At 39.3% G+C, this 23632-nt stretch overlaps 1 protein-coding gene across 8 annotated transcripts in view; it reads left to right on the top strand.

Annotated features, from left to right (window-relative positions):
* CCNY (cyclin Y) overlaps positions 1-23632 on the top strand; it is a 286765-nt gene that overhangs the window by 97257 nt on the left and 165876 nt on the right. For 2 of the 8 annotated variants that reach the window (XM_020990393.2, XM_020990396.2), the window contains exon 1: positions 20484-20681. The exons of 4 other annotated variants lie outside the window; for them this stretch is intronic. Coding sequence is in view for 1 of the 4 variants with exons in the window: in XM_020990389.2 (XP_020846048.1) it covers positions 21148-21157 (10 nt within the window). In the remaining 3 variants the exon portion in view is untranslated. Of the gene's footprint in view, positions 1-20483; positions 20682-20828; positions 20945-21080; positions 21158-23632 lie in introns of those variants that run through there. 2 more of the 8 variants (XM_020990395.2, XM_020990389.2) reach the window with 2 other exon arrangements.

Below are 23632 nucleotides of genomic sequence, written 5' to 3' on the forward strand. Positions count from 1 at the left end.
TGGATTTTTGCAGTGGGCCTGGAGTCAGGAAGGCTCATTTTCCTGAGTTTAAATCTGACCTCAGACACTTCCTAGCTGTGTGACCCTGGGCAAGTCACTTCACCCTGTTTGCCTCAATTTCCTCATCTGTAAAATGAGCTGGAGAACCCTGAGTGAGCCCAATAGTTTGGACAACTGAACAACAACAAAAATGATCTGAGGGCCAGGGATGGTTGCATTTTTATCTTTCTGTAACCTGGGTTTATGGCCGAGCTTGGGGCATTTTGCATAAGATTTTCCTGATTGAGGAGAGAATGCTAACCTAGAGCTGCCATGCTTTCTAGAGGAAGGAAGTTGGTGGGAGAGCTTTGGAGAGTAGTGACTTCTTTCTGCTTCTTTTCTTCTTCCTCCTCTTTTCCCCTTCCTTCCTCCACTCTTGCTCTTCCTCCTCCTTGCCTCCTCTCCCTCCTCTCCCCCACACTCTTCGTGTCTAACTCTCTGGGACCAAATCCGGGTACACCGGGCTTACATTTGTATCCTCAGCATCTGGCACTTTGTGAGACATCTAACAAATGTTTCTTGACTTCTTTACTCCTTCATTTTTCTACCTGTTGTAGTTAAATGTGGCAGCAAGCCTTCTCCATCAGGACACTGCTCTGTTTATATGACTATAATAGTATACAATTGTTCCCTTCCAAGAAGGGCCTGGATCTTTTAGTATCAGCGACCTTAGTCATTCTTTCAGGAGTACTGGCAAGAACTAATAAATAATTTATGGTTGGGTTCAAACTAGATTTCTGTACCCGTTGCTGATAACCAGTCATGCTCCAGGAGCTGTTTGTAAAAATAATAGAAGTCAATGGTCCAATGCAATGCAAATACTTGACTGGAATCTTCCTTATTTTAATGGGGGGAAGGAGGGAAAGGGTCCCCAGAGGTAAGCCAAGGAGTCTACATTTGTAAATAGTGTCTTGGAAAACTTTTGGGTATGTGCAGTGACATCTCCTCATGTTTACCTTTGTAGCTTTTTCTGGGAGTGTAACAGTGCCTTAGGCAGACCTAGGTCATTTAATTTCACTCATTTATTTTAATGTGCATGCTTTAGTAGTGATGAATGGGTCAGCTTTCAGTGGGCCTTGTTCCAGCAAGTAAAAGCAAAGAGGCGGGTACTCTCTCAGGTTTTCTCCTTATGCCACTCTGTGGTGGAGGCAAGACCTCCAGGCCACAGGGGAGAAAAAGTCTACCTTCCCATCTAGCCGTTATTTCCTGGCCAGCAGTCTCAGAAGAGCCTTCAGTACAAGACTCTGATATTCAGATGGTATCTTTCCAAGTCAGTCTAAAAAGCCCTTATGGCCTCTTGGAAGATGTCTTCTTGAGGGGGAAAAAAATGCCACAAACTTTTTACAAAGGAAAGGCAGTTAAGTGGAAAATGGGATTTGGGCCTGGAGGTGTGTCATTTAGCTTCAATTTGAGTGAAGGTTGGAGAGTTTCTGTAACAGAACTGATAAGCTCCTCTCCCCCCACCCTTCTCCTTTTTTTTTTTTTTTAAATCTTGGCCAATGACATTAATGGGTGGTGGCAGTGAAACCTGAAGTTTTCTTCTGCTATCTGACCAGTCATCTGGTCTCCAGACCTCAAGCATATCTTGACTATCTTGACCTGTTTTACAGGCAATGCTGGTGGGTCGGAGGGGCCTAGAAGAGAAAGAGCCAGAAGAAAGCCTGGTCTATGCCCTGCTCTCTTGAAGTACAAGCCACTGCTTGGAATGGAAGGTGCCCAGAGTTGGAAGGGCCTTCCTTATTGAAGTGACAGCAGTGAGCCCTCTCCCACTCCTGACACCGCTATAACGCTATGCAATGGGGAGATCACTGGAACAGGGGTCAGATTTGGTTTTTTAGGACTTGGTTTCAAATCTAAGCTTATGTGACCTGAGGCAAGGCATTTCTCTTTTCTGCCCACTGAGTTTCCTCTTTTGTGAAAAGAAGTGATTGGACTAGACCGCGGGTTCTTTTTTTTTCTTCATTCTTTTAAACAGTATTTTATTTTTCCAATCACATGTAAAGACAATTTTTAACATTCTTTTTTTTAAATAAGATTTTGAGTTCCAAATTAGACCGAGAGTTCTTAAACTTTTTATGGCATAGACCTCTTTTGCAGTCTGGTGAAACCTCTGGATCTCTTTTCAGAATATCGTTTTTAAATGTGTAAAATAAAGTACATAGGATTATTCAAAGAAAAACAGTTACACTGAAATTGAATTATCAAATTTTTTTTTTAAGTTCATGGACTCAAGGTTAAGAATCCCTAGGCTAGATGATATTTAGGAAATCCTTCTAATTCTAACAATATATGAATTACTGTATTAATTGATAGGCATTTTGTGCTGAAGACCTAATATGTGCCCAGATCAATACAGGGGCTACAACCTGATACAATAAAAGGTCACGGTTATCAAGGAGTTTACAGCCTAGGCAAGGAGACAGAGCGCACACACATACATAAAATAAAAAACGTATACGATAAGGCAGTATGTAATATAGATCAAGTGAGTGGTATAAGTAAATCAGTGCCATTGGAGTTTGGAGGAAAGGGAGATTACTGGATTGGAGTGATCAGGGAAGAGAGGCAATTAGGGAGCCTAGGGAGTTTACAGGGCAGGAAACTGAAGTGATTTAAACCTGGGCTTTAAGAAAATCACTTTGGCAGTTGTGTGGAAGATGGGTTGTAGCAGGGAGAAACTTAAGACCAAATAGGAGACTTTTGTAGAACTACAGGTGGGAAATAATGATGGTATGAACTGGGGTAGTTACTATGGCAGTGCAAGGAAGGAGACATATTCAAAAGGGGTTGGAGACAGAGAAATGACAAGATTTAGCAGCTGATATGATATATATGGGTAAATAAGGGTGAGGAATTGTGGATGTCATTGATGTTGGGAATGAACCTGAGTTACTCGAAGGAGATGGTACTTATAGCAGAAATAGGGAAGTTCTGAAGAGGGTCAGATTTTGGGGGACAGATAATGAGTTCTGTTTTAGACATATTGAATTTGAAATTCTCATTGAACAACCAATTAGAGAAGTACATTTAGCAGTTGCAATTGTGAGATTGGAGCTCAGGAGCGATACTTGTGGGCTAGATATAGATCTGGGAAGTTATCTGCATAGAGATCATAATTGAATCCATAGGATCTGATGAGGTCACTAAATGAGAGTGTAGAGAGAAAATCAATCAGTAAACATTTATTAAGCACCTATGATATGCCAAGCACTATGTGCTAAGTGCCAGGGATGCAAAAAGCAGCAAAAGACAATCCCTGCTGTCAAGGGGATGGCAATCTAGTGAGGAAGACAACATGCAAACAGCTATATACAAAGTGAGCTATGTCTGGATAAATAGGAAATAATGAACAGAGGGAAAGCACTAAAGTTCAGAGGGGTTGGGGAAGGTTTCTATTAAAAGATGGGGTTTTAGTTGGGATTAAAGGAAGTCAGTGAGGTCAGTGGGCAAAGTGGAGTAGGGAGAGTGTTCCAGGCATGGAGGACAGCCAGGGAAAATACCGGGAGCTAAGAAATGGAATGCCTTATTTGTGGAACTGCCAGCAGGCCAAGAGCACTGGATCTAAGAGCAACTGTTGAGGAGTGATGTGTAAGAAGCCTGGAAAAGGAGGAGGAGGCCATGTTATGGAGGACTTTGAATGTCAGACAGAACATTTTGTGTTTGATCCCGGGGCCAATGGAGCCATGGAAGTTTATTGAGTAGGGAAGCAGGCGACATGATCAGACCTGGCTTTGGGAAAATCACTTTGCTGGATGGATTGAAGTAAGGAGAGACTTGAGGCAGGCAGACCCACCAGCAGGCTTTTGGAATAGTCCAAGTGTGATGTGATGAGAGCCTTCACCAGAGTGGTGGCAGTATCAAAAGAGAGAGGGGACCATGTTTGAGAGACTGACAGGCACTGATCTCTTTGAGACAGGAGGAAGAATTACCTGGGCCTTAGTTAATAACAAGGACTGGGATCTGGATTGGGAAATAAATCGGGATAAACCTGGCACATAGTAGGCATTCAAGAAATGTCGATTGATTAATGTAAAGCTGGGCAAATCAGAGGTTGTGGGCCTTCACTTACAATCATGAACTCCTTTTCATGATTCAGAAGGCTCTGTTTTTCTCTCTTTTCCCACAAGTGTCCCTGTATATGAAGGGAATATTGTAGCATAGAGATGGTACCTAAGCATCCTGCTCTACTCCATTTGGGGGCCATTGGGAGAACTGGACATTATTTTAGGGCATGATGTTGTCCAGTACTCTCATTGTACAGATGAGGAAGCTGAAGGTAAGAAGGGTTAAGTGATTTGTCCAGTCTTTCACACGAGCTAATGGCCAAATTAGGATTGGAGCTCAGGCCACCTGACTCCCACTCCAAGATTCTTTCTACTGCATCATTGGGTCCTACTATATAGATAACAGTATCTGTTCTGAATGCTCACACTTGTGATGGATGGGCTTATCAGTTTCCTCAGAACTATCTTAGGAAGCCACAACTTTATGAGGCAAAGCAGTGGGAATAGCTAGGTGGTGCAGTGGATAGAGCACCCTACTTGGAGTCAGGAAGACTTCAGTTCAAATCTGGCCTCAGATACTTCCTAGCTGTGTAACCCTGGGCAAGTCACTTAACTCTGTTTGCCTCAGTTTCCTTATCTGTAAAATGCATTGGAGAGGGAAATGGCAAAGCACTTCAATATCCTTGCCAAGAAAACCCCAACTGGGATCACAAATAGTAGCGCACATTGAATAACAATGCTATAATAGCAAGAGGGCTGCTTGACCTGGATTCAAGTGCTACCTCTGACAAATACTAGGTGATTGGTCCTTTTAAGTTGATTAATTTCTCTGTGCCTTCAAGCACTTTTCTAAGACTATAAGTTACTAGAAGAGTTACTATTCATCATTGATTAAGGGAGCTTCCACACGTGTAGTCTCCTACACTGACCAAAAAAAAAAAAAAGGAATCAGGCAAGGATCATTGGGATGCTAAGGATTCCTTTTAAATCCGTAGGCAGTCACTAGGGGCTGAATTATGAGCAAAATACATGTAGAGATTCGTGCTTGAGTTATCTTGTTTGAAAGGTGGAGCAGAACCTCAGCTCTCAAACAGTCTCTGAGGATGAAGCAGACTTTTTTGACAAGTGACTTCTTTTGCTATGAAATAACTTTCTTGGTGGCTCTTTGGCCTGTCAAACCTGAGCTCAATGGGAATGGAAAAATCAGTTTGAACTGTTGTTTTCATGCCCAACTGGAAATGAGCCCGAGTAATTATTTTGAAATCTTGGTTGAACTATGTCCTGGAGTCTAAAAATGGTACCCTGGCTACTGTTTCAGAATCTTACTTGTAATGGTTTTTGACCAGATTTGAACTTTTCATAGTTGTGATGAGATTGCTATTCAGGCCTTGTTATCACAGCTTGTGTATCTGGGACTCCTTTGGATCGCCCACATTGAGTTTGGCCTCATGCTGTCCTAACTTTCATGCTTTCTGCTCAGGTAATAGAGTATAGAGTCAGAATGGCAGTCTCACCCCCGGGATAGACACCCAAAGGAAACTCACAACTAGGGGCCAAAAAGGGAAAGAGGGGGATGGTTCAAGATCATATCCTTGATTGCATTGCCTTTCTTTTTAATGAAAAAAAATCTTGTTTTCACCTGTTATCTTCTGTTATATTATCATAATTTCCACACATATCCTTTACACTTAGCACAGTGCAGGCACTTAATTGATACTTAATGCTTGTTGATTGATTTGATTCCCACCGTTATTCTCCACTTAGTAAGTTATCCTATGTCCATCTCTTGGACTTGGAATCTGGAGTTCGAATCCTGCTTCAGACACTACAAGCTGTGTGACTCCAGGCTATTCTCTTAATCTCTGATTCCTTATGTATAATATGGGGATGACCGTAGCACCATCCTCACAGGGGTGAGGGAAGAATCAAATGTATGACGACATATGTAAAGTGCCTTGTAAACTTTACAGGGCCATATGTTAATATTGTTGTTATTGTTATTATTATTATTGAGGAAAAAAAGCAGTCCCAACAACTGTGACTGTTGATATGTGAAGTATTCCATGCCCATGGTCTCTCACCTTTGGGCTCATGGACTTTGAACATATTCTACTCTCTTTGTGTGATGCCACTCTCTACTCAGTAGCACGGTATGTGTGTGTGTGTGTGTGTGTGTGTGTGTGTGTGTGTGTGTGTGTGTGTGTGTGTGTGTAAGGCACACAACACAAGGGCACAACCTACTTATACAAAATTTTATCAGTGCCTTTTGTTTATGCATCAGTCATTTCCAGAAACGTCTCCCTCTTCCCCTCACTGAGCCCTCTTCTTTTGACAAAAACAATGAAGCAAAAACATCTGATACAGTGACCTGTCTGACAATGTATACAGCATTCTACCTCACTAATCCCCTGCCTGTCTGTCAAGAGGAGGAGAGGTATGTTTTAGCGTATGCTCATCAAAACAGTTACTGCTTTTTCATTTCCTCAGAATCTGCTTTCTTTCAGCAGTCTTTCCATGTGTCATTGCAATCATTGTGCATATTTTTCTAACTCTTATTTTACTCTGCATCAGTTCATGCATATCTTCTCACATCTCTCTGCATTCCTGTAGGCACCATGTCTTATTTCACAAGAATTTTCCATTATATTCCTGTACTACAAGTTTATATAGATGTTTGTGGGCAGCCATTTTATTTCCCAGTTCTTCAGTCACCCAGAAGGGGCATAACTAGTCTTTTCCCTATGTGGGAGAATTTCAGAGTCCAAACTCTTTATGATTTAGATGAATCTCAAACATTATCAGAGGTTCTTAACTTGGGATACATAGGCAGATTTCAGGGGATCCAGGAAAAAAGAATCCATCTTTATTTCAAAGTAATTGATTTTTTTTTGCAATCTTCTTTATTTTATGCATTTTAAAAACATTATCCTTAGAAAGGATCCACAGGCTTCACGAGACTACCAGGAGTCCATGACCCACACAGAAAGGTTAAGAACACTTGAGTTAGTTTGATTTAGGCTTAAATAGTTAACAAGTGCTTTCTAGGTCCTCTCTGGGGTCATGACTTTAGTCATTTGACTTTGAATCTGGGTTATAGTCTTCATCCACTTACCCTTGTTTTTGGCCCTCTAAGGCCAGACAGTTTTCTTTTATTCCCCCTCGCCCCTCCCAGGTCATCCCCTCCCCACCCTCTACCCTCTGCCAGTTTTGGCTTCTGGAAGATAAGAGTTCTTTTTCCTCTGGGCCCAAGGCCCAACCTTTTTTGGCTTCTGGTTAAAAGTACTGTTTTGGTAGTCACTTCTCCCACTTAGGCTGATGTCCTCCTGGCCAGTACTCAAAAGAAGTCACCTACTAACATTTTGGTTACGGACACCAAACTCCTGGCTGATCTGCCCATCTCCATCAACATTTACTGGGTGGGTTTTGTTTCCCAAGATGCAAATCTTCCTGACTTCTGTTGCCTTTAGCCCACCTTTGCTTCTAAAGCTTTGCTAGCTGGTTGTTTCTTGAGGTCGCCTTATCTGGATCAATTCACCCTGCACCCTCTACAGCATTCTTTCTGCCTCTCTTTTAAAAATAATTTAAATTTAATTTTTATTTGCAGTTCCATATTCTGTCCTCCCTGCTCTCCTCCCATTGAGACAGCAAGAAACAGGGTACCCATCATACATATTTGTTGTTATTCAGTCATTCAGTCATGTCTGACTCTTAGTGACCCTGTTTTAGGTGTTTTGTTTTGTTTTGTTTTTTGTTTTTTGGTAAAAACACTAAAGTGGTTTGCCATTTTCTTCTCCAGGTCCTTTTACAGAGGAGGAAACTGAGGTAAACAGGGTTAAGTGACTTGCCCACTGTCACACAGCTAATAAATATTTGAGACCACATTTGAACTCAGGTCTTCCTAACTTCAGGTCCAGGACTCTATCCACTGAGCCACCTAACTGCCCATATACATATACAGTCATGAAAAACATATTCTTGCCTTAGCCATGTTCAAAAAAAGAAGGAGAAGAGGAGAAGAAGAAGGAGGAGGAGGAGGAGGAGGAGGAGGAGGAGGAGGAGGAGGAGGAAAGAAAGGGAAACAATGCTTTAGTCTACACTTTGGTTCCATTAGTTCTCTTTCTGGAGATGGATGGTATTTTTCAATATGGGTCCTTTGGAATCGTTTGGGATCATTGTATTGCTCAGAGTAGCTAAGTCTTTCACAGTTGATCATTGGTATAATATTGCTGTTACTGTGTAGATTGTTCTCCTGGTTCTGCTCATTTCACTTTGCATCAGTTCATACAAGTCTTCTCAGATTTTTCTAAAACTATTCCCTTCATCATTTCTTACAGCACAGTAATATTTCATCACATTCAAATACCACACCTTGTGCAACCTTTCTCCAGTTGATTCTGCCCCTCTTAAAAAAAAATTGATATCTTTAGTTTTTGCCTTACCTATATATTCTAATACAGCCCTCCCAAGAACAATTCCTTTTAACAAAGAATAAAAGAGGAAAAAGAAACAGTTTCACAAAACAAACCAGTCTATTGAAAAAGTCTCCTCTTATATGCAGTCTTGCTAATCCACAGATCCCACCTTGGCAAAGAAGTTTTAGGAGGCTTTCTCTTCTTTGAGAACAATTTCACAGCATTCACTTTGGATCAGTTTGTATGTCTTCCCATGATTGTCTGTGTTCATCACATTTGTTGTTTCTTACATCAAGAAAGCCTTCCTAGTAACCTTAGACGTTACCCACAATTGTCAAATCATTCAGTAATTAAGTAACCTGTCTTCCCTTGGGCATTATCTTGAATGTCTCCTATGTATATCTTGTTGTACTTAATTGTTGGCATGCTGTGTCTTCCTTGTTACATTGTGAGCTTCTTGAGAGCAGCGACTGTTTTTGCCTTTCTTTGCATCCTAGTGTTGAGCAAAATGTCTGGCATGCAGTAGGCAACTAACAGATGCTTCTTGATTGGACAGTAGTATGATTCCATTGCATTCATGCACCACAGCTTGCTTAGTTATTCCCTAATTGATAGACATCTACTTTGTTCCCGATTTTTAGATTTCAAAAAGTGCTGCTATAAATCTTTTGCTGTCTATGTATCTCCATGTCTCTTAATTTATATAATGCTTTATGACTTACAAAGCACTTTACATAGATCATCTTGTTGGATCCTTAAAACAACCGCAGCAGGAAAATGTTAAATTTATTCTCTCTCTTTTCTTCCTAGATGGATTTGGTATCTCTTTGATGGGCATATGTGGCACAGATTGCAGCCCATCCTTCCTTTAAATTCATCTCATAAATTCAGCACAGGAGGTTACCCTGTGTTGGGAATCTTCCTCTAGATATCTCACTGTCAAATGAATACTGGCAAAACACATAGGCTGTCCATTCATTCTCCTTGCTTTTGCTATGTCCTCATTTTATAAATGGGCAAACTGAGACTTAGGCAAGTGGGCACACTCATGGGGGCAGCTAGGTGTGGCAGTAGATAGAGCACTGTGGCTGGAGTCAGGAAGACCTGAGTTCAAATTTGACCCTTATACACCTATTAGCAGCGCATCACTGGCAAATCACTTAACCTTTGTTTGCCTCAGTTTCCTCAATTGTAAAATAAAGATAATGAGGATAATGACAGCATCTACCTCCCAGGATTATTGTGAGGATGAAATGAGAGAGTAATTGTAAAGTGATTGGCACATAGTAAGCACTATATAAATGTTAGTTTTCATCATTATTATTATTGTTATTGTCTCATAGCAAAATGTTGGAGATGAGATTGGAGTCAACCCACTCTTTCCACCAAACCACATATTTAGAGAATGACAGGGAAGAGAAGAAACATTTATTAAGCTCCTCCCATGTGCCAGGCCCTGTGCTAAGCACTTTAAAAATATTATCTTATTTGATCATTTGCATTTGTACCATCTTCTTCCAGCTCAATTTGCAGTCACTTTTTGGGCAAGGGTGTGTTTTTGCAGTAAGCTGTAGTACAAAATAAAATTTTGGTTTGTTTTTTTTTTCCAAACCTTAAATACTTGAAAGTCAAACTGGCAAATTAAAATATTTGTTTATCCTTGGTACCTGATTTCCTCACAATATTCTGTTTATCCAGAAACATCTGATGGCTGGAAATGGAGACAAATAAATGGTATGGTTCATTTAGTTGTTTCTACAAAGAAGATCTAGTAATGCGAGTTTATTCACCAGTTTCTTTGGGAATAAAGAAAAGATCATTCTCATACGTTCAAATGCAGTGCTTTTAACTGGCTTGGTATTGTTAGATGGCATGGAACTGGCATCAGCTACTACTGAACCTTAATTAATGGGATTGAAAAATTGACTTGATTTTGTGAGTCTCTATTTTGAGAATGCTTTCCATGTCACACTCTCCTCCAAAAATAAGACTGGTGGGCTTTTTTGGGTAATGTTTAGTAGTGTTCAGGGTTTGAATTGACTCTTGTTCATTTGGCTATTTATAAGACTCTTTGACTCATTTAATAGTCTTCTGACAGTATCACGGTTTTCACGAGGCATATGTCCCGAGGGTGGGTGTTAGAAGCAGCATGTTATTTTGGTGTGCATATACACTAACATTTTATGAAATGAATGGGTTTTTCCTTGGTAAATCTGCCTTAGGTTGCACATGTTCCAGTTTAGTCTAATTTATTGGGCTCTTTTCCACTTGGGACCTTGTATTATGGTAACCTTTCTCCTAGGAAGAACTTTAACCTGTTTTGTTTCTTGGGCTCTTGGGCACAGTCAGATTAGGTAATACTTTCAGAGCAAAACATCTATGTTTTATTGATATAGTTCTTTTTTCCATTATATTTCAATTTATTTTAAACTTAAACACAAAATAAGAAAGGGAAAAAAACATTGCCATGTACACAACAGAACATAAGAGAGGACTCAATATAAAGCAATAAATTTCAATTTCAAGAAAACCTATAAAATAAATATTACACATTATTTTCAAAGCTGTCCATCTTTGCTTCCTTGTGTGTTTCTTTTTTCCTCTGCTGTGTACTTTTTACTTTATTTTTCTCCCCTTTTCCTCCCACCACCCAAGAAGGCTACAGTTAAATGCAGATATATTTATATATTTGTGCATATATACACATATATATGTGTGTATATATATATATATATATATATACACACATATGAACATAAATATACATAGATATCCATAAACATACACATATGCACTCAAATGCATATACATCAGACTGTATTATGCTTATTTCCACTTGTCATTTGTTTCTCTGTAGATGGGTAGCATCTTCCTTCATAAGTCCATGTCTTTCCATATATTTCTAAATCCACCAGCTCATCATTTCCTAAACCACAACATTCCAACCCAATCACATCCTGTCTGGCAGATTGTCTATGAGAGTTCCCCCACCCCAATTTTTCTGTATTCCCTCTATTCTTGGCTACATAGGTTTTATTTATACAGGAAAATTTTAACTTAAAATAATCAAAATTGTCCATTTTATATTTCAACCTTACTCTTACCTTATAATATGGTTTAAGCTCTGATACTACTGAATCTAGTTCCTTCATATCTCTTTCCCCTGATTTCCTTGAAGTTCCTGACCCTCTGCTCTTCTAAATGAACCCTGTTATTATTTTTTTATGACTCAGTAGGAATTTTTTAGTAATTGGGATGGTATTACATAAATGAATTAGGTAAAATTGTCATTTTTTTAAATTATGTTAGCTTTTCCTACCCATGCACAATAAATATTATTTCAGTTATTTAGATCTAACTTTGAATAAAAGCTGTTTTGTGTTTATATTTGTATAGTTCCTGTATCTGTTTTGGCAAGTAAACTCTCATATCTTTTTTTATACTGTATGATTATTTTCTGTGGTCTAAAACTATTGATTAATATGGATGACTTGATGCAATTCTTTTAAATTCTCATATCATTGCCCAGGTGAAAATGATAATAATACATCTCAGACACCCCAAATTCACTTATTTGTTAATGTCAGCTATCCAGGACACAGCTAAAAAGTAAGAATTGAATACAGATAGCTTCTGACTTGTCCAAATGGATATCACAAAGCTCATGCATTTTACAGATGAGAACCCCTGTCCCAGAATCTATTTAATCTTTCTTGATACATATTTCCTACAACTTTGCTTATGTAGTACACCATTGCACAGCAGATTAAAAACAGAAAATTAAAAGGGGGAGTTCACTGTTAGAGGAAGGGATGAACAAAAGCTTACAGGGAGTGACAAGACAGAAAAAGAAGAAAAAAAAACCTTAAAAAACTAGAACAGCATGGGACCCTTTGTTTGTTATTAAGGTCTAATAGACCCCACGTCTCAGCAGTCTAAGGGAATGGCCTTCTTATGACTGACCCAAATCATTTTGATTTTCATTATGATGACCTCTGAGGCATCAAGAAAATTTGCCCGTCTTTCTTGGAATGTTCAGCCCCCTTAGTCTCACCTCTTAGCTTCCTTGTCTTCCTTTAGTACTCAGCTCAGTGCCTGCCCTCTGCAGAAGCTTTTTCCTGGTTCCTCCCATTTCCTAGTTACTTAGGTCTTGCCTTTCCAGTTTTTTTTGTTATTATTTTTCAGTTGTTTCAGTTGTGTCTGACTCTTTGTGACCCCATTTGGAATTTTCTTGGCAAAGATACTGGATTGGTTTGCCATTTCCATCTCCAGCTCATTTTATAGATGAGGAAACAGGCAAACAGGGTTAAGTGACTTGTCCAAGGTCACACAAGGTAGTAAGTGTCTGAGGCAGATTTGAACCCATAAAGATAAGGCTTCCTGACTCCGGGTCCAGCACTCTATTCACTGCGCATTACCCAGCTATCCCACATATCATGTATGTACCCACTTATTTACGTGCTGTCTTCCTGATTAGAAATTGTAGTTCTTGAGGACAGGGACTGTTCTTTTATATATATATATATATATATATATATATATATATATATATATATATATATATATATATATATATATATATATATATAAAATTTAATTTAATTTAATTTAGTTTTATTTTATTTTATTTTATTTTATTTTATTTTATTTTATTTTATTTTATTTTATTTTATTTATTTTTTATCACCAGCACTGATCACAGTGCCTGGCCCATATTAAGAGCTTAATAAATGCTTGTTAACTGAACTCTGTTTAAGATGACAGGGAAGTATGTAGGGTACTTTTTAAAGATTTCCATGAGAAATTATTTTAATAAGTGTTTTGTTGCTTAAGGTATTAAACACAAGTTACCCGGAAATAACTCATTTCTCAGTGGAGCCAGATAAATGAGGTAGTGATATATAATGTGGAAGCATTATACATCCTCCTATAGCCCTTTCCCTTAAATGTGAAGAAGCACCTTCAGACCAGAAAGATGGATGGGGATCTTTTCATCCTCATTTAATTTTCTCAATGACCTTTTTTTGCATTAGCAGACTGATAGAATAGACACTGCATTCCGTTCTGCAGAGGAGGTCACAGTTTTATGTCCCATGTTCATCATAAAATGCCCAAACCTCTTTTCTTATAATTAGATTGAGTTAACAACTTCAGGGTGAGAGTTCTTGCTTAGGCGCAGCTTAAGGAGGCTAAAGGGCAGAAGCCACACTGAAACCATAAATTTTGAGAACTGGGACCTTAGAGATTATCTGGTTCATCCTACTTGAAGCATGAAGCCCCATAACATTCTGAACAAATGGCCCTCTTGCATATGTTTGACTAGATCCAAAGAAAGGGGATTGCTACCTTGGGAGGCAGTTGCATTTTTAGACAGTTCTAATGGTTAGGAGGGCTTTCCTTGTGGTCTAATAGAGTCCACTTTCCTCTAACTGCTATCCCATTGGTCCTGGTTTTCTGTCCTCTGAAATTACATCAAATGTCTCATCCCGTTTCCACATGACAAACTTTGAAGTATTTAAAGGCAATGACAAGCTTCCCTACTATATCTTTTGTCTGGACCAAAAACCTTCTCAGTTCCCTCAATCATTACTCATAGGCATAGTTTTGAGTCACTTTATGCTAGTTGATTTCTTCTCATTATCCTCTAGCTCTTCAGTTTTTTTTTTTTAATTAAAATGTGGTGATGAGAGCGAGTCACAGTACTCTAAATGTGGTCTGACTAGGGCAGAGTACAACAGAGCTCTTATCTCCCTTGGGACTTCATACGTTTACAAATAGAGCCCCAGATCACAGCTGTGGTTTAGTCTGGCACCATTTGACTCACTTTCAGTCAACAAAAGCTGAGAGTCCGTCTGTCCTGTCCTGTGCATGTAAATGTTTGCCTTTTGGAACCTTCGATGAACAATTTACATTAAAAAAAAAAACCAAGAAAAACTAATTTCATTGAAGACAGCCAGAATGGTATAACTCTGCTCAAAGACAAGATCTAATATTGCCTCTGACACGTAACAGGTTGTGTGACCCTGGGTGAGTCCACTTGCCCTCAGTGCTGCATGAAACTTTCCAAGACTAAAGCTGCAGAGAAGGCTCTGACCTGTGTTGGTAGTGGGGAGTTTCCTCATTGGACCTTCTCTCTACCAATGAAATCACGATCTGATCCCTATCCCTCCCTCTAATTTCATCAAAATTGATTTAGCTCATTTAAGAGACATTTATCAAGTCATTTCAAAGTGGCTGAAACAGAACTACTCCCCCTGCTCCTTGTTTTTCAGCATGCTCTGTACCTGGGTAACCATGGGGCAAAATTACTCCAAGCTTCAGTTTTCTTTCTGTGAAATAGGGATAATAGTAACTTGGACTACATACCTCACAGAGTAATTGTGAAGAAATTACTTTGTAAACTATTACAACCTCTATTAATGTGAGGTTGTGATCATTATTTCTTTTTAGTAGAATGCTTTTTTTTAAGTCAATAAGCACAGTGGAATCTTACATTCTCTGTACATTTCAATCCAGTGAGTGATGATAAGGTGGTCTGCTTGGAGACAATTGTAAAAGCCTTTCTGTTCCTTTCTCTTATTTTCATCAAGGCTACACTCAGTACAAGCTTAGACCATTCTCGTAAAGGTTCTGTGGAGATGAGAAAGTAGGCATTTGAATTTTAGGCATCTTTTAGGTCACAGAGAAAAATGGATGGTCAATTTAAGGCTGGTCTTTAAGCTTCACAGGGGCAGAGACTGGTTCATGTTTGCCTTTTTATCTCCAGGTCCTAGCATGGTACCTGGAACACAATAGGCATTTAGTAAATGCTGGTTGATTGGCAGCTAAATGTGGACTTCCTGCTTAGACTTGGAAGCAAGAAGACCTTAATATGATGATGATGATGAGATGATGATAATGACAACAACAATATCTATATCACTGGATTGTTGTGAGGATCAAATTAGATGATATTTTTAAAATTTTTTGCAAACCTTAAAGGGCAGTATAAATACTAGCTGCCATCAACATCATCATCATCATTATTGTTATTCCCCACAAAATGCAAAAAGGTCCAGAACAGAGTTTCTCAAGGGATCTCTGTGGATAGATTCCAGGGGTTTATAACCTTGGATGAGAAAAAAAGTAACATTTATTTTCACTAACCTTTGGTGTCTTTTGGAATCTTGTGTATTTTATTTTATGCATTTAGAAACATTACCCTGAGAAAGAAGTGAGTAAGCCTTTGGCTTGGATCCGAAGGATCCAAGGGACAAAAAAGGTTGAGAACCACTGGACTAAGAGGTTCAGCAAATGGAGTAGTTGTTTTATGGAGGATTTATAATAGGAGGAAATGGATAATAATAATAATATTAATAATAAATAATAGCATTTAAATATAACACTTCAAGTTTTACAATGAGTTTTGCAAATATTATCTCATTGTATTCTCACAGCAGCCCTGGGAGGTAGGTGCTGTTATTATTCCCATTTTACATATGAGGAAACTGAGAGTAACATAAAATTTTTTCTAAACAATAAACAATGAAAGTCTATGTTTTGCTTAATGTTAAAATGAAAGGCCTTAGAATTGGGAGTTACTATGCATTTATTATTAATTAGAACAGTTTAAAGTTTTAAAATTGTTATTTAAAGTTTGTTAAATGTTTTGTTTTATTCACATTGAGAGGTTAAGCGACTTGCCCAGGGTCACATAGCTAGTAAGGGTCTGCGGCTAGATTTGCACTCAGGTGTTCTGACTCCAGGCCCAGTGCTCTATTCACTGCATCACCTAGCTGACCAAGAATGGAAAGACAAGGACCTGGAGAAGAAATACCCTGGAACCCCAGCAATCCAAAGTTGGGTGATACCCCCAAAACCATAAACTTGTACTTGCACAAAAATCCCTTTTATGACTAACTGAATGGCCATCAGGACTTTGGTCGAAGTCCTTTATGAAGGAGAAACCACTGAGGCTAAAGGTGGCCGGTTGTGCTTTTCAGTAACATAGATTGTTGTAAAGTCTCCTCTTCCAATGAGCTGAAATATCCTCTCTGCACTTTCTGTTTATTTCAGCTCTCTGGGACTGAGCAGAATCATTGCAGGTATGCTTCCTCATTTCTCTTTCATCTTCCATTCTTCCCCTAACATTTTCTCTTCTTGGGGAGACATAGTTATCTTTTTTCAACTAATCCTTTTGTGGCACAAATTTGAGACCCCTTACCATACTGGTTGCTACTTTATCAGTGAGATCATGTCTCCATCAAAGTATTATTTTCCAGCCCTTTGGGGGCCTCAGGCTACAATTTGACATGGAGATGATTATATTGTTAGCCAGCTATATAATCAGAAGAGGAAGTAATGTTTTGAGTAATTTGAATGAAAGATTTTTGTTTTTGGAGGAATAGAAAGGGAGATCTAGAATGCCAGCAGGGAGTCTCTCTGATGACTTGGGTAAAAACTGGAAAAGAACCCACTAGTAGTGACCTCATTTGCTGAAAGTAAAGGGAAAGTTTATTAAAGGGGGTGGGAACAGTAGCTCACTGCTCTGAGCAAACCTCCCAAAGACTTTTTACTGTAGGGAAAACTGTGATCCAGGCTGCGGCAGTCAACAGTCCTTCAGGCTGGCCCTGTCAGCAGCTGCCAGTGAGCAAATTACCCATGAAATGTTCCCTCCCTCCACTTTAGGTAAAATAACTTTGAAAAGGGCAAGGCTTGGTGGCCAGGGAATGCTAGTAAACATGATGTGAGGTTTAATATTTTTTTTTCAAAAGTCAATATATCTTGTTTACGTAGGCAATTTTTTAAAACTATAGGAAGTTTTAAAATAATGAAAGTCTGTGTTTTCCCTAATCTTAAAATGAAGGGGCTTAGGACTTGGAGTTACTACTTACTTATTACTAATGATAATAGTTTAAAGTTTTTAAACTAAGCTGTGATTTAAAATTTTTTAAATGTTTTATTTTATTCATATTATCTCAGTAGAGATTCACAACGATCCTGTTCTCTATCTCCATTTTATGAATGAAGAAACTCTGGCCAGAGCTTAAGTGGCTTGCCTGTGATCTCAGAGATATTAAGTTTTAGAATTTTTGGGGTGATATCTGAACCCAGGTCTTCCCTACCTCTAGCCCCACACTCTCACTATTAAAGGCTTTGTGACTAATATGATTTTCATAATGGTGTACTTTTAATTCAGGTATTGGCCCCATGAGACCATCAGTGCCTAAGGAGATCTTCAGTTTCATATTAACTTGGAGACAAAATAACCCAGTTCTTTTTGTATTTATAAATCTATCATTGTATGCAGCGTATGCCACATTGCTGGGGCAGAGATAGAAAGATTAGATAACACATTGTCAGACATGGATCTGGAACTCTCATGGAATTAAACCTTGGTGAAAAGACATGTGGTTACAACAGACTTTATAATACAAAATAATATGTGATGGTGAATATGCCTGTGATTTATAAATCTGGGGTCTTGGTTACTTCATCTTAGAAGTAATTTAGAGAAATATGATTTTTTCACAGGAGTTTTAATTAACATATGTAAATAAGGTTAATTTTTTTCTCCTTGTACTTTGGCAATGGTGTCATCTTAGGTTAGATGGCAATGAAAGATGACAATGGAATTTGGAAAAACCCTGAATTTTTCAAATGAATAATAAACCTGGACGGTGTAATGTTGTTGTTGTTGTTTTTGTTGTTGTTTTCAATTTCAGTAATGATTCTGGATCTCAGTATTACACATTCCCCACCCCTCACCCCAACCATGAAATCATGAAAAAGGCATCCCAGATATCAGAGAATGCCTCTTCATTCGAAGCCTGGACAATAATAGTACCCTTCTGTTGTATACCATTGTTTCATGTATTACCATGGCCACATTCGTCACCTAGTGGCCAGCTGCCAGGAGGTTGATGAATGTTGCTGAACTTAGGCTGGTCCTTGGGCACCAGACATAGTCTAGATAACATTAATACAATGTGTATTAATTGTATTTAAATACTTTATTATCATTATTTCTATACTTAATATTTGTGTTGAAGCTTTCTTAAGCATTAAATTTTTAAAAAAGACATGACCATATATATACAAAGGAAGTGAAATGTGTGTCCTTGTGATTTTAAAGCACTGGTAATTGGATTATTTTGGCTGACAGACACTTATTCCTCGTGCTAATGAATCTGTCAAATCATATTAACTTGAATGTTGCTCAGTTAACTTCCTAGAGCTTTTTTCTCATGTACTTGGCAGAAAGAAGAGTGTGTCCTGACTTAGTTTAAAAAAAAGGTATTCCCATTGGAGTTGTTCATTCTATCTTTTTCAGATTTGTTGCCTCTTCTGTTGGGATTGAGTGAAAGTTTAGTTTAAATGCAGATTCATTTGAAATTGCAAAGATGGAGATAGCAAATAGGAGAAAAATGGTGTCATGCTTTGGTATTTTGTGCAAATGCCTGGAATATGTTCTTTTAAGAGCTGCATTGAAAGAGAGGTTAATGAACTATGGTTAAGTCACTCATCTTGGTGCTGTCTAAGACCTGTCGATGCTTAGCCAAATTCCTGGGGCTTAGTAAAACTCACCTTCTCCTCCCATCTGGGAAGAGAGAATGATGGTGGGCTCCAAATTGGACACCAACCAGAAGACTGATTTTACGCTAGTGTCAAAATCCAAGCAACTCTAATGGAATCAGGAAGCATGGACCTAACGTGGAGATTTCAAGCTGTGGGGGTCCTGAATCTAGAGGCAAAAGACCACCAGAAATAAGGAAGTCTACTTCCCCAAGACTTTGGGGTATCATGGCAATGATGCTGTATACTTCTTGCTTTTGTCAGGTGTCTATGTGGTCATGAGCTACCTCCCCCCACCCCCATTATGCCTGTGAGCTCAAATGCCATCCCTCTGCCTAGATTACATTCCTGGACCTGGAGACCTTGACTTGGTGGGATGGAGTTGATAGAAAAAAGCCTGTCTTAGTTCTGGGGCATCCATGTCCCCTCAGGCATCTTCTTATTTCAATACATTGGGTAGTGGAGGCAGCTCCATTACCACTTGAGTGGAAAATATACTGGGCTATGTATTCTTTCTGCTTATGGTGACACAATAGATAGGGTGTTGGGCCTGGAGTCAGGAAGACTTGAATTTAGATTCAGCTTTAGATATTAACTTACTAGCTGTGTGACTCTGGAGAAGTCACTTAACCTGTTTGCTTCAATTTCCTCAATTGTAAAATGAGAATAGTGAATAGTGGCACCTAACTCCCAGGGTTGTTATGAGAATCAAATGAGATATTTGTGAGTAATCACTTAGCATGTTCCTGGAACATAGTAGGCAAGATAAAAGTATTTATTCCTTTCCCATTCCCCTTCCTCTTCCCCTTTCTCTTCAGCCACAGTTATCAGTAGTGGGCAAGTCAGTGTGGTATAGTGAGTAGAGATCCTTGGATCCAAGAAGATCTGGATTCAGGTCCCATCTCTGACATATTCTTACCTTGTAACCCCAAGCAAGTCATTTCTTAGCACCCTAGCCGATGCCCTAAGCTTGTAAATTAAAGAGAAGGTGGCCAAGCTGTATTGGCAGAGGGTGTTTCCTCATTCATGAGTTCCCTTTGTCGATGAACTTATAGATTCGGGCCTTATCCCTGACGCTAGTGTGGAGTTGAGGTGAACTTGAACCAATTTGTTGTTGTTTGTGCAAGCCCATAGGATTAAGGGCAGATGAAATTAACATAACCCACTATCTCCTAGTTAGTAGATACTAAAATTTTGAACCTATGCCCTTTGAAAAATGGCAGGTATACTGTACAAAGCAACCAGAATACGTCTCATATTACAAGCCGTACAGGTCAGGAAGGCTGTCTTCTGATTACCATCTTTATGTAAATCATTTGTGGCGTACTGAGGGAGAGGGGGTTCTTCTGAGAACTTTATGAGCTCATTTATGACCTGAGTGTTCTAGATAGTGATGGCATTGAGTGCTCTATAATTGTGGCAGTCATAATCTCCCATTGTTCTTTTTAATGAATAACACCCAAGACTCCAGGAAAGGAGGTAGAGGAATGGAGAGACCCATTCTTCCAGGTTTTACTCTAAGACTAGAGCTACCATATTTTTCCAGTCTAGGTCAGATTGTTTTCTATAGAGCTGTGTATCTAGCAATACCAGGGGCTGAACGTGGTCTTCCTCAAATGTCATAATCCAGGGGGATGATGCAGCACCAGCCAACTGATCCCTAACATTACTGGTAGGAAAAGTTGGCGGGGGAGCGGGTTATATTCAGGCTGAATACCTCATAATGTTTCCCCACTCAGAACTTCAAGGGCTTGGTCTCCTGGGTCATTTGTCTGAACCAAATTTGGTGCCCATTGAATGTTTTAACTACCACTGGGGCAGCATGGGATTTGGGTCAGAACAGAATTTATAAAGTTTTCTGAAGTCCTCAAGTTCACCATAGCTGGGAGCTGCAATACCTGGCCCTGGTAGTTCTATCTAGAAGGACAAGAATAGGTGGGCTGTTGGAAGGGACGGGAGGATTGGTCGGTCTGAAGATGGGGTGTGGTGGGAAGGTTAGGGGATATCACTGTGCCGTTAGCCTGCTTGGGTGATACTCCACGTTCAGGCACAGGGGAGGTGCCTCCAGCTTGTCTTGGCACCCTGCCTGTCATGAGACAGGCTTCCAGAATGCTGGAGGGTAGGCCACAACTTCACCCATGACCAAAGGTATGACTTGTTGCACACGTATTTTCATGTCAGTGCTGGTAGGCTGGTATTGCTCTATGTGACCACGTGTTTCGTGGTCGCTGGAGTCCCTTCCTCTGGAATCTTATTGTATGGCAGGTGGTTTGGTCCTTGTCTCCCATGGACAATTTGTTTAGAGGGCATTAGACAGGCTGTCCTGTTCCTCACAATGAGGCTGTTATGTGTCAATGACTAGTGCACTAATTAAAGCTGAGAGCCTTCTTCCATCTTTTACCTGAACAAACAAGGATGGGGAGGTGGGCTAAATCTCGAGGGTTTTTTTTTTATTCATTTATTTTAGTCGTGTCTGACTATTTGTGACCCCATTTGGAATTTTCTTGGCAAAGATACTTGGCAAAATGGTTTTCCATTTCCTTCTCCAGCTGATTTTACAGATCAGAAACTGAGGCAAATAAGATTAAGTGATCACATAGCTAGTAAGTACCTGAGATCAGATTTGAACTCAAATCTTCCTGACTCCAGCCCTGGCGCTCTATCCACTGTACCACCTAGCTGCCTAAATCTTGAGTATAAACTAGAAGCCAGATTAGAAATTGTGGTTTTTTTTTCAGGATCATCAAAATCCAAGGGACTGAGACAGGAGCAGAAAGTCAGAAAACAGAAGGACCTTTTTTTTTTTTTTTAAAACCAGGCTGCTCTGCACAAGATGAGCTATTTGTATGTTTGCAGAAATAACTGTATGATGAAACTACTGTCCCAAGGCGCTAGGGTTTTTTTTTTTTTCGTAAACTCATTTGAAATACACAGAATAGCTTTTGATGAGTATTATAGTTGGGAACTGACCATGTGCACACACCAGTTAAATTCTCATACTACTAGGGTAGTTACTGTGGTTGCTATATATATGTATCTATATGTGTGTATGTATATCTATATCTATGTTTATAGATATAGATATATATGTATTTATCATAGGATTTGTGTCTCTTTACAACCTCATTTTCCACATTCTATCTTTTTAAGGATGTGTGCTTCAAATTCTTGTAAGATGTACAGTGGAAAGGTAGTGTAGTAGCAACACAGCTATACTTAGAGTCAGGAGAGCTGGGTTTCATTTGGATCTACACCATTTTACTAGTGGTGTGGCTATGGGCAAGTCACTTTATATCTCTTAAAATCAGTTTACTAATTCATGAACTGGGAATGTTAATAGCTGAAGTTCTTACCTCCCACAGTTGTTGTGATGATCAAAGAAGAGAATGTATTTGTAAAAGCACTTTGTAAACTTTCGAGAACCGTATTGGTGTTAGCTATTACTGTGGGTATTGTTTTTCTAGCTGTAAAATGAGTAGGTTAGATTAGATGATTTCTGAAGTCCATTCCAACCTCTTCTTTCTACGATTCTGTAATTTTTACTGTGAACAGTGTATCTGTAACTAACTGTTTACTTGGTGGATGTTTCAGGGTGTTCCCATCCCTGTCTCATCTGCCTTGGGCTAGGAGGGTGAGACCTCCAAGGAACAGAAACAAAAGCATTCTAAAGGGCTTATATTCTTGGAGGGCATAAAAGGAGAGCCGCTGTTAGGAAAGCAAAACCATGGGAAGTTTGGACAGATAAGCAAATGTTGCCTTTGGGTGGAGCCCTGTCAGTGACAAGCACCAGGTCATAAAATATGATAGGCAAACAGTGACTCAGGCAGAGGCAGAGAGGTGGATTGAACAGGAAGCTGGGAGTTAAAGGGAGGGAGGCAAACCTATGGGCAGGAGCAAAGAAGGATTCAGAGAGGGAGACAGTCAAGGGACAATTAGCAATACTCAGCTGCTGGAATTTGCAGACCAGCTAGCCATACTTCCATATTTTACCCAGTGTAGGGTAGCTCTTTGTTACATATGTCACCTCGGTGGTCTTCGCTTTAAGTGATCCATTATTTTAGAAGTTCATAAAGGAATTTAGGAGATGGGGAATAGTACCTTTAGTTGGTACTCAAACGAAAAGTCTTCTCAACTTACATTCAGTAAACTCTACCACTGTTATTTTCCTCACGTCACCATCCAAGTAAAGCAGGGGAAACTTTTCCTTTCTCTCTTATAGAGTATAGATGTAGAACTGAAAGGGACCTTACAGGCTGTCAAATCCAACCCCCTCATTTTAAAGAAGAGGAAACTGAAGCTGAGACAGGTTAAATGACTTGCCTAGGGTCACACAGCTAGTGTCTGAAGTAGAATTTGAACTCAGATCTTTTCACCTCTAAACCCAGTGCTGTATACCCTGTATCACCTAGTTGCCTCTAAGCTAGAATGCTTATTGCTCTTCGGTGGCTTGTCCAGTACCCAGCAGAGCCTGACATATAGTCTGTTTCTGAAAATATTTGTTAATTTTTTCTTTAACTCTTTGATGTGCACTTAGCCTGATTTCCTCTGTACAAAAATATTAGGGGTATAGCTCACATGTGATTTCCTGTAGGCAGTTTTGTAACTTCATCTACCCCATGGTGC

This window comes from Phascolarctos cinereus, unplaced genomic scaffold (genome assembly GCF_003287225.1).
Source record: "Phascolarctos cinereus isolate Bilbo 61053 unplaced genomic scaffold, phaCin_HiC Scaffold_1;HRSCAF=81, whole genome shotgun sequence".
Lineage (NCBI taxonomy): Eukaryota > Metazoa > Chordata > Mammalia > Diprotodontia > Phascolarctidae > Phascolarctos > Phascolarctos cinereus.